Here is a 15898-nt window from a genome sequence, read left to right as displayed (position 1 = left end):
ATACATCTGGTTGTGTCTGGAAACAAAATCTCCTTGGCTTGAAGAACTATATAAGCTAGTGAACTGTATGTACTCCTTGATGCAGTGATAGAATCAGGCTGCACTTTTTTTTATGTCCCCAGGAAGAAGTATGAGTGGCTTAAGGTGTTCAAGGGGGAAATGTCGGTGCCCACTGAGATCTGAATCCAGCTGGTTAGAAGGGTCATTGGATAAGGCCAAAGGAGATAAGGAAAAGAAAAGGTGCTATGGAGAGCCCTCACCTGCTATACTGAATTTGGAGCTGGGGCTCACAGTCTCTCAGTTCCATCAGACAAGGCCAGAATTAATTCAGATTAATTGTGAGGCTTTGGTACACTGTAGACTGCATGCTTTATTCTGTCAAAATGTGTGTTGGAAATGCCTGTAGCTAAAATAAAAATACCAAGTACAGGTTTTGTTTTCCATATTCACCTTCAATAGTCTGCTTTAATCCATGGATAATCTTTGACAGGCTTTTGCCATTCAGGAAGCTTCTCTGATGGCCAAGTGAAGTGCCTGTGCAGGAGCGCGTGAGTGCTTGGCCTGAGACTGGTGGGACACTTGCAGGGTTAGCTGAAATACCACATAGAGGAGGATATCTGGCTCTAACTACTGTAATAAACTAGGAAGCAAAGATATTTTTTGCCTTTAAAACTCCATCGTTGAGGATTTTAAAGAAAGAAGGGCTGGCAAAAAGATACCACCTAGCTGATGTATTTCGTTTGGGCAACACATGAGATTGCTTGAAATTCTCAGGCCCTTATGGAGCAGCCAGACTCCTCTTTGCTCACACGTTTTTTATTTTGAAGTTCAAGGTATTTCTGGTTAGGGCATGGCTCTTGCATACACACACCCGTGCACACATGGCCCTGCGTGGATTATGTGAGGGGCTTAATTCTGACTGCCTGGATTTGCAGGCAGCGTGTTGACAGGAAATTAGTTTGTAGCAGGACGTGCCTTTTGAGGACTATTTCCATGCAGTTGTGATGATGACATCAACGTGCGGAGGTCAGGTGGAGGGGGGCAAAGACAGCCCCTCGGCTGGAAGTTGGTTTTGGCAGGGCTTCCCTGGGACTGGAGGGTTAATCATCATTTGTTTCTCTGGCTGCCGTTTGCGTCAAAAGTCCGGGCAGCCTTAATGAACGTTGCCTGTGTTAATTTGGAATCCTTGCTGGGAAATCATGGGAAAATGGAAAAACGCATACTTGCGTGTCACCCTGCAGATTAACAGCTTGGGCAGCGCGAGAGCTCTCGGAGCACATGGTGTGGCTCCGATGCAGCTCCGAGCAGCTGGTAAAGAGATCTCTCGCTGTAAACCTGTGCCTGCCTGTGACTTTTTTTATAGGGTATCCTGCGAAGCCAAAAGCTAATTTGCTGTAGGCTCTGTGCTAAAAATGGTGCATCGTATGACGGCTTAGTGAACTATGTAAATAAAAGCACTGAAACTGGAAATTCTCGGTGTCACAGTCCCACACACCTCTTCATTTGATACTGTTTTTATTATTGATAGTTTTTGTGTGCGTGGTTTTAAAATTCTTTTACTCCGCTTTTAACAGATAATAATAAAGCCCCTAATAGTGCACTGGTATCCCCCTTCATTGTCTGGGCGGTATTATGCCATCAGTGATCGCTTAACTGCAATTTTCTGATTATGCTTTAATTGCTTGAAAGTCTTTGCGATGTACATTCCCCTGTAACAGTGGGGTTTTTCTTTAGAATAAACACTTCTCTAATTTTTTTTTTTTAGTCTGAAGCTTGTAAGAGAAATGTTTGTATTGGGGAAAGATGTAATATCCGTTCTAGCCACCTCTCTTTAAAACCAAATATTTCTTCTTTGTTTCTTGAAGAAAAAAAAAAAGTTTAGCATCTCCCCCAAAGTCTTCTAGCTTCAGATCATCTCATATAATGTTAGCATTTTGGTCCCAGACTTACAGTTATTTTTTTCCTCTGCTTAGCTTTTCCTTGTGTGCAGTCTGTTGGGTATAAAGTTGAGTAAATGTGAAACTTTTGCAAGATGGGAGGCCTGAATCCCTGTTGAGACTAGCTTATGTTACAAAGTTGATTTTAATTTCCTTTAAGCTCTGTGCCCTTCGAAAAGCATTTACTATCCTTGTCCAACACCTGAAGTGTTTTATCATGTTCAACCCTCTATAAGTCAATGGGACCATGACCCGTGGGTATGTTAGAAACGCTCTAATATCACTTGGGAATTTCTAACGCGGCTGCAGCAAACCGAAAAACTGATGACTAGCTCACCCAAGTCCCTTCTCTAATATTTCTTAGCAACCTAAATATTCTGTTAGCCAGCATTTATTATAGCTCCTCAAAGATATTTTCCAGACTAGGTCTGATAAGTTAACTGTTTTGCACTGGAAGATTACAGAACCAGTTGTAGAATAGGAAAGTTAGAGAATTTATTTGGAGGAGATCTGTACAGCAGCAATGGGGTCATTGCTGTTGCTTTGGCTCTGGGACGTTTGGGAAGCACTGTGGTTGCCGGCGTGCTGGTGGGAGACAGCAGTGCTGCAGCGATATACGTGCCTAATAGCTATGCAACTATATGTGTGTATTCTCTATCTGTTGGGAATAATTGGAGCACTTATATTTTAAAATCTAATATTTCTTTTGGGAAACTAGTGTTCGACAGGATAATTGTACTGCATGTGTGTGTGTAGGTGCCTGTATATCTGTATAAATGTTTAAGAGTACTTTTGGAAAGGCACTTTCAAAAAATTTGAGATTAAAAAATTCTCTTAATCCTGTGTAGATTTGGGGTGACAGTAGAAAAATGTACGTTGCAGGAAGAAACCTGGCCTCATTTTAAGTATCAGATTTCTTTTCGCTTCTTAGCGTGAAGTTAGAGGGATCTGGAAGAACTGGAGAGATTAATTTTTCAAAATAGTGTTGAAAAAGTGCCTGTTTAAGGGTAGAGACATGAAGCCCTCGTGTGTGCAGCAGGAGGAAGAATAGCCCTGGAAGAGCAGTCCTGTGGGTGAAGGAGGGTGTAGGTGTGTGCGTGCTGAAAACAGCGAGGCTTTCGGCGTGTGCCAAGAACAGGGCTCCTGGTTTCTGGCAAAGGAGGATAAAACCCGCATTTTTCGCGCTGTCTGGCAATCCCCAGCTGCTTTCCCCAGCCTGCTTCAGCTTCCCTGCCCCTGCTCAGCAGAGGGAACTTTGGGGATGAGCTGCTGCCTGTGCTCGCCATGGCCCCCCCGTATTTATGTAGAGCTGGGTGCTGTAAGGAACACACACACATCACTTGTGTAGTGCATTGGCCAACATATGAGTGTATACAGTTATCTGTCTATGGTCCTAGTATCTCCTAGGTCTAGTATGCTTTCAAAAATAAAAAATTATATGGTGTGCGATCACCTATTTTTTATAATGTTTCAGAAATAAAGCCTCTTTATGCAGAATTAGAAGGATGTTATAAAGAACACAACCGTTCATGAGATGTATTATTTATCACAACATGTGAGCTTGGTCTCTTTTTGATTTATGCAATGTCTTCCTTTTCTGCATTCTTTGTTACACACATGAATATATGCACACATACATATATATGTGTCAAAGAATTGTCTAGGAACAAGGTGGTATATAATTTAGTTATTCTTTTTAAAATATTAGAAACTTTAACAAAAATAATAGATTTTCTTTCTATAATGCTTTTTGTTGCATATAGTTAAGCAATTTAAGAAAATTTTCCATAAGCTTCAAGGTTACCAGAGTTAATTCCAAACTAAAAAAACCTGCCTAGAATAGCTCATGCCTTGTCTGTTTAGGTTTTTCACATATTGGTGATTTCAAAACTGGAGTTTTCTATTTCTCATTTCTCAGTCTTGGGTTGTTTTTCCTGGTATCTGGAAAATCAGCTGAGTTAAAGGACTGACAATGCTATTATGAGGTAGTTGGTCAACAGTCAATTTATTCTCATTTGATGGGGAGAACATAAAAGTGTAGAGTAACTCTGCAAAATGCATAACTACCTAATTTTTTTATACTAGATGGGGTGGTGTACGCACTAACTTGGATGGTGCTAAAAATGAAAGTTTGTTTGACTAGTAAAGAACCTACATGTATTCAGTTACCTTAAAAATGTTTATTTCAGACATCCACATAGTGTTAAATTCTTTACAACCTACATAACAGGCTAGTAAGTAAAAAAAGCACAGTTGCTTTACTGAATACTAAGAAATCTTTTGAAGGACTAATTCTCTGATTTGCATTTACTCACTTCATATGACTGATACTGTTTCAGGGATTGAAGGTGAAAATACAAATCAGAAAGAATTAAGATAAAAGATGGATCCCTGTAAGTTGAAAAGAACAGTGTATTCTTTCCTTTCTCCCATTTTCTAGGAAGGGAAAGCTAATGCTGTGACCTTTTTTTTTTTTTTTTAAATCAGCTCTTCAGGTGCTGGAAATGTAGCAGACCGTGTCTTGGCTCAGTTGTTAACGGAAATGGATGGGATAGAACAGCTGAAGGACGTGACAATTTTGGCAGCTACAAACAGACCGGACATGATAGACAAGGTACGAGTAGATGCACTGTCGTATATCCTGTTCTCTTGAGAAGGCCAGATTCTGGAATAATTCCATTCTCTTTTACTCTCCAAATTGTTGTCTAATCAATTTAGTGATTAAGAGTAGGAGTTTGAAAATGAAGACGAAGAAAGGATTATGTCCCTTGCTTTTGTTTTTCCCTCTACAGTATTTTTAACAGAAACAAAATGTTTTGTGATAGCCTTAAGTATCTGTTTCCTAGAAGAAATTTTCCTTAAATCAAGCTCATTGAACTTGTGCAACAACATTTCTGTCAAACTGCTTCTGTGGTTTTTGCTTCCGTTGTGTTTGTTTATGCAGGAATTTGCTGGAGTTTGTTGGTTTCATTAGTTACTTCCTTTCAAAAGATTAAATATCTCCTCGGTGCCATTAGCCTGCTGCCAGCAATACTGTTTCCAACTGTAAACAGTGCAATTTCTCTTAGATCCTGCGGCAGCTCTGCTGGAGTGGCAGGAACATTTCACGTTTGTAAAAACGGGAGGGTTGTGACACTTAATGCAGAAAACCTCCGAACACAAAACCAGCCCAGCAGCCCTCCAGAAAATCCACTTTAAAACCGTCTACCACTGCTGTGTCTTCTCACTGCTAAGTGCAGTAGACGGACCAGCCTGAAGTGATTTCCTTTAAGATACGTTTTGTAGTGTTTTGGTAAGGTTCTTTATTCTGCAACTTTTCACCTTCACAACATTCATGAATTTGATGACAAGCTAGTGGAATTTATTTTTCCTGGTCTTTTCTAGGATTTCTTATAAGTTTCTTAAATATTTTTTTTGTGTTAACAAATTCTCCTATTTTAAGCTATTTCTGGAATAGTCTTTTCTGTTTGTCTTTGAGAATTCAGTCATAAAATACACATGAAGCACACACTTTTAAAGTAAGGTTCGTGTACACATGAAGTCTGAAGAAAAAAACCTTATATTTTGGCTCCAGAACACAGCTTCTTCCCTTTTGAACTGAGGGAAGCCACACAGCTGATGGTATCCTGATGAAGGCTTACTTAGAGCTTACTTACACACTGTGTGCCTGCCATGGCAAAGTAGAGCTAGCAATGAGTTTTCAGTAAAAGACGATAAAACTCATCAGTGAAAAACATGCTTGTGCAGAATTGAAATTTTCAAGATTCCGCTTTTGTCAAATTGATTTCATTTTTCTCTGGTGACTATTCTTTGGGGTCAGACTAAGCTGAGTTTGAAAAAATTCTGTTTGTTGAACAGAAAGGAGGTTTCCTTCTGAGTCAGTTCAACACTGTGCTGTGTTATCTCCACCACCACCTGGGAATTCAGTTCTCTGTCATTCTCCCTTTTGCTGGATTTCTCTGGGGCCCGCAGTGAATGCTGGTTTTTTATGTTTTAGTTTTCATTTGAAATATTGGCACACTGGGACAGTATTTATTTGAAATACTGGCAATATTGGGACAGTACTACTTTGTGTTAAGGGTACCACCCTGCAATGCGGAGAACTTTTAGATAGAACCCAAGTTACTAGATATATGCCAACTGTACCTGCATCACTGATGCAAATCCAGACCCCTTAGCCTGGGACTGAAAGTTTCATTTTAAAATGGTGGGTAAAAGTTTGACATCTTTTGTGCATCTGAATTTTATGGGGGTGGTGAACTTCTAAGAACTAACAGCACAGTTGTGTTTAGATGATAATGTATCTTACATGTTCTTTCCCCAAGTACAGCTGATAGTCTTGAATCTAATGTAAAGAAAAGGAAGAAGTTGCATGAGACTGTGCCCCCCACAGTAGCAAGCAGTGTGATTATAGGAATTTTATTAGCAAAAAACCATGAATGGATATTTTAGGTTTTTATTTAAAACTCTTTTTACCAAGATATAATGGAAAAAAAAAAAGACTTCTGGTAACTTTGTAGAAAGCATTCACTTACAGAATAGCAGAGCAAAATTTCACCAATCCGGAGGATTGGTCACTTTTGTGACTATTGTTTAGCTTTTCAAACCAAGAAATGTTTGAGGAATGCACGCTTTGTAAATTTTATGGTTTATGCTTACAAAATTGCTAATAATCCATTCAGCATCTTCATTTATGTGGCTGCTTCTTAACTGAAAATACGTGATGATTAATCTTCTGTAATTTGAAAATAGCACGTGGGAATATCAAATGTAAGGGTGTTCCCCTGAGCCTGGTGCGGACTTCATCATCCCTGCAAACACTACAGTATGTTGCTTTCAGGTGGTGAATAGATTTTGAGTCAGACTTTATAAAGTTATGTTTAATGCTAGACTTGTTTTGACTTGTTACAAATGTCTATTAATAAGGTAATTTTTCTAAGACGTCATGATTATATTGAAATATTATTCCAACCTTAAGTTGTGTCCCATGTTTGTAGCACTTAGCTACTTTGCATCCCATTCATGTGATGGTGGAAATAATTTGGGATAGTTTCTGTTTTAGAGACGAAAACAAAACCGGCACGTACTGTTTTCAGCCATGTATGATACAGAAAGTGATTTCTCTTGGAAGGGAAATACTCTGGAACAAGATGTTCTGAACATTCTTTGAAAGTGATACAGAAACAAAACACACTGAGTCAGTAATAATAGTAAAATCTTCCCTTTAATTCTTCATTCTATAAGTAGAATTGATGAGTAATGATTAGAAAAATGCTTTTAGTTTTTGGTGACTTACCCACTCAGGAGTGATTTTTCGTACGTAAAATATTCTGCACTAACTGCTAGAGCTGCTTATAATTCAAAGCTTGTCTGTATTTTCTCATGTATCAGTTGGCCTAACAAGAGAGATCGCTCATCCCCACAAACCTCACATAAAGTATGCTGAACACTGTGTATAATTTGTTTAGTGTGAAATTAAATGTTCTATTCAGACAAGGTGGACAAGCTGTACAGTGTAGTCTGACAGATTTCCATGGAAGAAAACCTAGACCAACTCATCAGGATTTGTGTGTCTTTTTTTTTTTCTTTTTCTTTTTCAGTGGAACCTGGTTTCCTAGCCTTTTAGTTACTGGGCTTTTTTTTGGGTGAGATGGGTGACTTGCTATCATTACCTGCCCATGCAGATACTTTTTTCTCTCTTAAGCAGTGTTTCAATCTCTATTAGCAAGGCTACAGCAAAGGAAGAGAGACTGTCAGATCCCCAGCGACCTTGGTGAATGTTTTAGCACAGGAAGCAAGATGCATGTTGCTGGGGCATCAGATAGTTTTACCTCCTGCTGGGTCAAATTTGAATGTCAAACACATTAGCTGTGATGTAAAACACGAGGCGCTGAGTGAAGTGATGGCCTGTGGTATAGGATGACATCCTGATGTTCCTGACAGCTTCACTTCTCCTTATCGTGGGGTGCAGAAAAGATGTATCCTCAAATATGCTATTTGCATAAGAATGACAGGATGTGATGGGACAAATGAAGATTAATGAGATGCTGTGCTGTCAGCGTTGCCCATTGTCTCTAGATTGATGATGGTCTGGATTTTGTCCGTGTTCATGGGCTTCAGTGTAGCTTAAACCAGAAACTATCCTGGTAGGTTGAATACTGAAGAGCTGAATCTTTACAAATGCTTTGTTAGTACAGGAGGACTTGAAGCATATAAGAACATGTGTTCTGTGTATTGTGCCAGTGCAGAGGATTTTTGCTGCCTCCTTTTGCATATTTATTTTTCTTTTTAAAAACTTCCTGCTCCCTGCCTTTCCTCCTCACTTTGTTCCTCTTCCACCCTCTCTTCCTTCACCTGCAAGTTTTGCTGTTCCTTAGATAAGCTCTGTTGGTTTCAGTGTATTAACTATTACGGGACAACCTTAATTTAAAATGGCTTGTTTTGATGAAAATAAAAAATGCATGATAGAGCCATTTGGCAGAATCAGTGAAGAAATTATAATTTCTTGCCTGCAGCAAAAGTAAATAATCTTTCCTCTTTAAAAAACATCAAAGTTCTGTCTTTCTGAAGGCTTATGGAAGAAATTCAAATATTTAGGTTTGCAGTTTTACAAGTTAAAAGGAATAGGAAAGAATCTTGCGTATTTATTCATTATTGTCTGGAAATGTATATGTGCTGTGATAAAGCAGGTGATGCTACAAGCATATTTAGCAGTCAGATGCAGTGGCACAAACTTAACTCACTACCGTGTAATATATTTTCCTGTTTACGTATTTGCATATTTGTGATTTCCATTTTGGCCAGATGTATCTTACTGAAGGTTCTTCCTACGTTACAGCTTTGACTTGGTAGGATTTCTGTTTTCCCAAATATAGTACAGGACTGTAGTTAAAAGCCAAGTAATCTGTCAGTCACGTGCTGTTTCCCTCTATGACACCCCTCCACCCTCCCCGTTTGATCAAAGGTTGTAAAATACTTTAGGTTGGAAGGGGCCCTGGGGGTCTTCTGGTCCAGCCTCCTGCTTGAGCAGGGCCAATTTCAGTGTTAGGTGAGGTTGCTCAAGGCTGATCTAGGAGAGTTTTGAGTTTCTCCAAGGATGGAGATTTCACAGCCCTGGGGCACCTGCTGTGCTGTTTGACCGCCTTCACCTGGAAGATTTTTTTCCTTATATCTAACAGTCTAGCTTGCTGTAATTTGTGCCTGCTGTGTACCTCTGAGAAGTGCGTCAGCAAACCATCCCACCACTCCCTGCTGCTTTAGGTATGTGACCACAGAAAGACATGTACATGGAATTGTGAAGGAGAACTTTGATTTTTTTTTTTTCTTTTTCTCCCCCCCCCTGTCCCTAGTACTCAGGTGGGAAACCCCTAATTAAGCTGTGCCTGACAGAAGGTCCCACCTATGCTAAACTGCTTTAGGATTCTGGAGGAGGAAATGTAAATATCTAGCTTTTCGTTCTGCGCTGCATTGGATTTGGCTCAAGGTTGAGCAGTTAAGTGTCCCTTGGCCTTGCAGTGATACAGTATGAGCAGAAGAAGGAGGATATGTCTCTGGCTGTCGTTTCTCAGCATTACTTCTGTACAGATTTCATCCAGATTTGGAAGAGGGGGGGCACAAAACTGGGTGCTTTTTCGAAGGAGACGGTGCTGGGACACTTACTGTTTGGCAAAGTATATTTATGGCAGTTGAATAAATTAGGACTAAGTAAACAGTAGTTAGAGTAAAATCTTTTTACATACTGAATTTGGCACTGCTAGGTTACTGGAGATGAAGTCCAGCCTCAGGACCAGTAGAGATAACTAGCAAATAATTTGCTAAACTGCTTGCCCTGCCTGATACCATATCGCTGATATCAGTCTTCATTTGTCGATGGGCTTTGTAGGCATCACGAGAGTAGAACAGGTGGGAAAGTATTTCAGAGTAGGAATCAAAGTACATAAATGCAGTCGCCATGTCTCTCCATACTGCTGAACCATTAATTATTTTTTTTTTTTACTTTAAATGCAGAAATGCCTCTCTGCTTGTCAAAGGGCACTCTTCATATTCTTGTAAAGCCCTGGGATTAAAAATAGAGTGCGAGATTTTGTGAGTCTCCTTTTCAGTCAGCCAGCACCTACAGTGCTTACATCATTTTGCCCAGGTGCAAGTATGGTTCTTTGAAATAACAGAAGATGTGGGATTTCTTTTGAAGACAAGATTGTTCTGGAGCATATAATAAATTTTCAGAAAATGAAGCTGTAGGGAAAAATGATATCAAACTACATGCCATTGAAAAAGAGGATCTGATATTCTAAAATAGTTTCACAATCTTGGCACCATCACATTTTCCATCAATTGAATTTCTCTGGTATGTGTTTGGGTTTTTACCCTTAATCTTGTTAAACTTGCAACTCTGACTAGGGCAAAGAGGTGCTCTGGAAAGTAGTTGTTTCTCAAAGGTCTAAGTTTGTGTTTATTAATATCAGATGTTTACTGTTTACACTTTAAGGTGATTAAGACCTTACTAAGTTTGTTTTTTAAAAAGAAGAGCAGAAGAGTGAATGAAATGATATAAAAGTTGTCACACATTCTTTTCACCTGCCAAACTGAAGTGACTAAATAGAGACAGTTGATGAGCACTGCTGTTTGCTGCCCAAGCCTTCCAAGCTGATGATTTGAGGCTGGCTTGCATAATGAACCCATAGTCCCTAAAGAGCCTGTCCACTCTGTTTGAATGCAGAGGTAGTGTCTGTGTTCACGTACATATGTATAAAGTTTCACTTCAAGTCAAGAACTAGGTTTTAAGATTCACCTGAATCTTTCTCCCTCCCTTCCCCCACCTCCTTCATCACTGATGAAAACTTTGTTTTCTCATGAGTACAGCAAATAAAATATTTCCAGGTGTGCGAAAGTGATTTTTGTTTCCAACTATTCGATTGTCAGAGTGTGGAGGGCTGAGTAGTAAATCAGCCTTAAGGCTGCTACGGTTCTAAAAAACAAAATCTTAGTGGTGACAGCTGAAGAGCACAGTGACTTTTTCACTCAAGATTTATTACTTGCCTGAAAAGAAGGGTTGGAGGGAAAACTTGCTGGGCTGCATATTTTCTCCTTTAACAGATATACTATAGGGCCAGGATAAGTTGGCTTTGTTTTGTCTGTGAAAACATACATCCAAACAATGTGTGTAAAAAATATAATAGTTTTGCCTCAAATAGAACAGAAAAGTAAGTATGCCTGCTTTTATTCTTTATAACGGAAAGCATTCCTTACATCCACTCAGACGTGTATTTTAGCATCACTAATACTTTCATAAAGTTCAGTGCAACACATGCCAGAAAACTTACTTGAAGGTATCAAAGCATATTTATTTCATTTGGAAAAGTACAAAGATGGGAAAGTAAAGGCCAAGGGCCAAAGTTTGGTCTTATTCATACCTCCTAGACTCACAAAGTCCAGATGAGGAACATGGCGTGTTAGAAATCCTCCAGATGATCAGCAAAGTGGAAAATTTGAAAGGCTTTCAGATTCATGTTTGTTGTGTAAATACCATCCCTCAGTTCCATGAGTCTGTAACTGTGATACCAGGTGGGGTGTTTTGTTTTGTTCCGTTTTTAACAGTAACAGGGAAATGACATTGTATTTGTAAGATAACATGGGAACATCCAGGGTTGAAATGAATCATGCCTCTCAAAACGAGGTGCACTTGAGCAGTACACGTAGACTGGGTATAAATTCCTAAGTGTTGGGTTAGGTCAGCTCTTATCTTTGTGTGGGTTTAGTGACAAAGCAAGCAACTTTATCTAGAGAAGTAACACTAATTTTCCGACTAAGCTTCATGTACCTGTACAGCAAGGTTTAACTGCTAAAACTTGTGTGTGTGCTTATAAAACTACTGGTTTTCCCTTCCTACTTGAACTGAGAACAGTCTACGTGATGATAACCTCTTCCTTCTAAATCCTTTCAATTCACTCTTCCCACTTTGTGTCAGTGTTTGGGTCGTGCAGGGGAGGGGTACAGCTGAGTAGCTTTCCAGAGACCTGTGGCTTGGCTTGGTTCCTGTGTGAGCATCCTCAGGAGCTGTCATGACCTTGGTGGCTTGTAATTGGGGATACTGGGCTTTATGGCAGCTCGGCAAGGCATATTTCGCAGTCAACATATTGGATGGCATGAGGCTTATTATATTTAGTAAGCTTCATTAGGGTAGTGATAACAGTTAAGGAAGAGACATTCCAAAAAGTCTTGGTTTTTAAATATTTATGGGAGTGATGCTGAAAAGGATGTTAGTGTGGTACTGTGAGCTACAGAAACTAGAGGAACGGCCGCAATTATGGTACTTGGGCTTGCTTTGCCGTTGGTCTTCTGCCCAGCTTTCCTCTTTGTGGATGCAAGATGCACAGTATGTATGTAGTTTTTTGTGTATACTATATTAAAACAGCATTATAGAGAATGTTGTGTTTGTCGAGCACCCAGGGGTTAAGAACTGCCATAGGTAAGATTGCTTGTACAATCTTAACTCATTCTTCTTTGTGCATGTGCGTCATAATACAATCTTTATTTATGTTAATTAAAGTGGTATTCATTGTGCATGATTAATTACATTGCATTAATTTAGAAAATTGTTTTTACAAGTTGTCATGATCACCTCTACTTTAATTACCTTAATACTCACTTTCCTTACTTACTTTATGCAGTATCCTCTTGGTCTGTATTTCCTGTGTCTACTCACTTCATGACCTTCAGCAAACTATTAATCTAATCTCAGTATGATTCTTGCTTCTAGTCTTTTTGCTCGATTGATGTCAACTTTTTTCCCCCTATGCTTGCGCTTCTCATTGGATGCATTTCTGCCCAGCCAGGATTCTCCAGTCCTCTTTTTCCTCCCAGGCTTCCGCATGTAGAGTCCTTTCTTAATGAGCATCAGTTTTGCCCCAGTATCCAGACTCTTGGTTTTCAATATGTTTACTCCTCATGTCAGGCTTTTCTTTCTTGTGGAAGTTGGCTCTGGTGTCTTCTTTTCTCCTCCTCCTGCTTAACTAGATTCATTCTCCTGCTGTGCTTTTGGGAGCCTGGATCCAGCGAGGCCTGCAGACTCCTTGAGCCTTGGTGGGATCAGTCTTTGAGTGGTCAAAACTTGGAAGACCTATCTGCAAAATGTCAAGAAACCTCACAAAGCTTTTTTAAATTGAGATGTTTCAAGTCCTTCTGATGTGGTCAGATCTCAAGACCTCCCTCCAAAGGTTAGGGTGAAATAATTTTATTTTTATTAATTTTTTAAAAATTGTAAATAAAGTGACATTTTTCCTGGTTCCCTTCTCATGCAACAGCTGAGATGTTTTGACTGGAACGTTACGAAACAAATCAGTTGAAGGCAGCCAGCCAACTTGGAAAGGACAAGAAGGTCAAAGCTCAGAACAGCATAAGCTACTAAATGCATGATCTTGTAATGTAAAGCGTTGAGCGACTTCTATGTTAAGTTTTGATACTTATTCCTCCCCTAATAGGGTGGAAGCTGTTTCAGTATAAATGGAACTCATGGTGAAACAGAAAGCCCAGCATTGTATGTATCACTGGTTTAGTATTGATCATCACAGAGTGCAGCTTGGGAGGATGAGGTGGCCAGTGTACAGCTCCCTTGTTTGGTTGTACACTTTAAGGTGGTGACCTTTTCAGTTTTAGTTTTAGGTTTAGAAAACCTCTGACCCTCAGAGCTTTATAATGAGCAAATTGGAATATGATCAAGCTCTCTCCATTAGTAAAGGACTCTAAAGAGCTGTTGACTTTAGGGATTAGCTGATATGCACTTGTTTCTCAGAAAGGATACTAGTAATCTTTGGCTTAAGGTTCTTTATGGATATTAGATGCTATCATTAGTCCATTCAGTTGATTAGGACCATTTCTTTTGTTCGTGAAATCTGTGTGGGGAGAAGGAAAAATAGGACATCACAGGCAGAATTTCCCCTAGTTGCTGCTTTTTTTTTTTTTGTGTGTTGAAGGAGATCCAGCTTTATACTTTATTTGCTCCATCAGTGGTGAAAGCTGGGTGTCTCGCACATGTGACAGACATACTGCTTAGGGATAAGTAAAAATACCATTCATGTGCAGTACATATAACAATGTAAGTGAATAGGTTTGTTCAGGAAAAACAGGTCCTTTCTATAAGATCTTATTTATTAAAAAACATTCTTATCAAGTTAAATGAAGGCAGTACTATAATAACGTAGAATAAGAGAAAAGGGAACAACCTAGGGGTCATTGATTCATAATATATAATTTTCCTAAGGTATGTGGAAGGATTTTTATGCATACATGCAGGAGCGCAAAGCTAGGGCTCTATTCATATCTACATGAGACAGGAACATCTCTTAAGAACACTGGAGACTTGGTGGATGACTATTTAGATCGCTGGGGTACCTCAGGGTTGCATATGCCAATGTAGTTCAATAACGTAAGCTTGTTTGAAGCTCTGTATGATTTGATGTATATACAACTGTAAGACTTGGCTCAGAATCATGACAGTTTGCTAGATTTTTGGGATAACCTAGAAAAATGTGTAGACTACAAGGTATTTGAAGCTGATTGAGAGAGAAGGGTCTGAAAGTCAAATGAGTATTTTGGTTGAGTGGTGCCAGGTGTAATGGCTGGTAGGACTCAGCAGTTCTGGAAACCTGAAGTGACTGCTCCTTGTGGGGGTTATGTCTGTTACATGTTCTTAGTTAATTGAGGAATTTAATTAGACAGAATGTAGTAACTTCTTCCTTTGTTTTAAATGTAAGTGTATTCCCTCCATGGAAAATTACGCTTTGTGCTACAGAGAAGCATATACCAGAGGTACAGAAAAGATTTTGAAAAAGCCCTCTATTAATTGTGCTTTGTACACACTTTATAACAATATTCTGATTGCTGCCTACAGCATCTTCTTGAGTTACTGTTCACTGTCAGGTGCTGAAACAGGTAATTTTGGGAACTGTCCTTTTGTTTTGTTGATTACGTGATACTGACAATTCTGCTTTTTATTACTCATCTCTTTTAAACCTAAAAATAAGCTGCTGCCATTTTGCTAGCCACTACTTCAGATAGGATGTGTGTTCCATTTTCCCATTAATAGCCTCACTCAAAGTTAAAATCCCAACAGAAGTCTGTTATGAAAATAAATTTTAGAAAATAGAAAAATCTATTATGAAATTAATTATATACATTCAAGTTATGCTGCGACTGCTGGTATCTTTTCCCTGTAACGTCATGTCAATAGCTGTAACTGTTTAACAAATCTTTTCCATCCCTATCCCCCTATGATTCCCCCCTACCTCCATCCACTTTGTTATTTCCTGTACAGGGAGTTTTGCTTTGAAAACTGTGTTTGGGAACTGGGTTGGCCGAATGATAGAAAAGGAGGTCAGAACTTCTATCAGTGCCACTAGACTTTTTCTTAAGTGAAGACACAGAGACAGAGAACTAATAGATTATTAAGGTAAATAAACCTCTTGAAACATTGGGCTATTTATGCAGAGGGCTGCAGCCATTGCTGGCTTATACATTGTGGCCTGTGTATGAATACACTTGTGTGTCACCTGCAGTAGTACCTTCTCAAACACTGCTAAGAGAAAGGAAGGCAAATTAAGTAGCCAGCGCTTCACAGATGGAAGAAGGTGAAGTGAAACATCGCTGTGGCTTTCTCATTTGTATTTCATGGACAAGCCAAAAACCAAAACAACTTTGTGGGCATTTTCAAACCTGTTTCTGAACGGAGCTGATGATAATTTTTCACATTCTCTCAGGAAATAAACAAGAACGATGCTTTTCATACCAAATCATGCCTTTGTGCCCCTATTCCGTATGCCTCTGTGCTCTGTTTCTGGCAAAGCAGCTGCTTCTCAAAACAACTGATGTGCAAACCTGAAACTTTACCTTTCCCTGGTGCACACCCTTCTACTTTGCTATGGAGCTATGTAATCTTTTCTTTAAAAAAAAAAAATCAACTTCCG

General features: G+C 39.3%; 1 protein-coding gene across 1 annotated transcript in view; it reads left to right on the top strand.

Annotated features, from left to right (window-relative positions):
- Nucleotides 1-15898, top strand: part of AFG2A (AFG2 AAA ATPase homolog A) — a 202163-nt gene that overhangs the window by 58181 nt on the left and 128084 nt on the right. Inside the window, exon 14 of the mRNA XM_068402793.1 lies at nt 4425-4551. Coding sequence (XP_068258894.1) covers nt 4425-4551 — 127 coding nt within the window. The remainder of the gene's footprint in view (nt 1-4424; nt 4552-15898) is intronic.

The sequence above is a fragment of the Nyctibius grandis genome, chromosome 6 (assembly GCF_013368605.1).
Source record: "Nyctibius grandis isolate bNycGra1 chromosome 6, bNycGra1.pri, whole genome shotgun sequence".
NCBI classification, from domain to species: Eukaryota; Metazoa; Chordata; class Aves; order Nyctibiiformes; family Nyctibiidae; genus Nyctibius; species Nyctibius grandis.
Note: the sequence above shows the minus strand (reverse complement) of the source record. Positions and strands in the feature narration are given on the sequence as shown.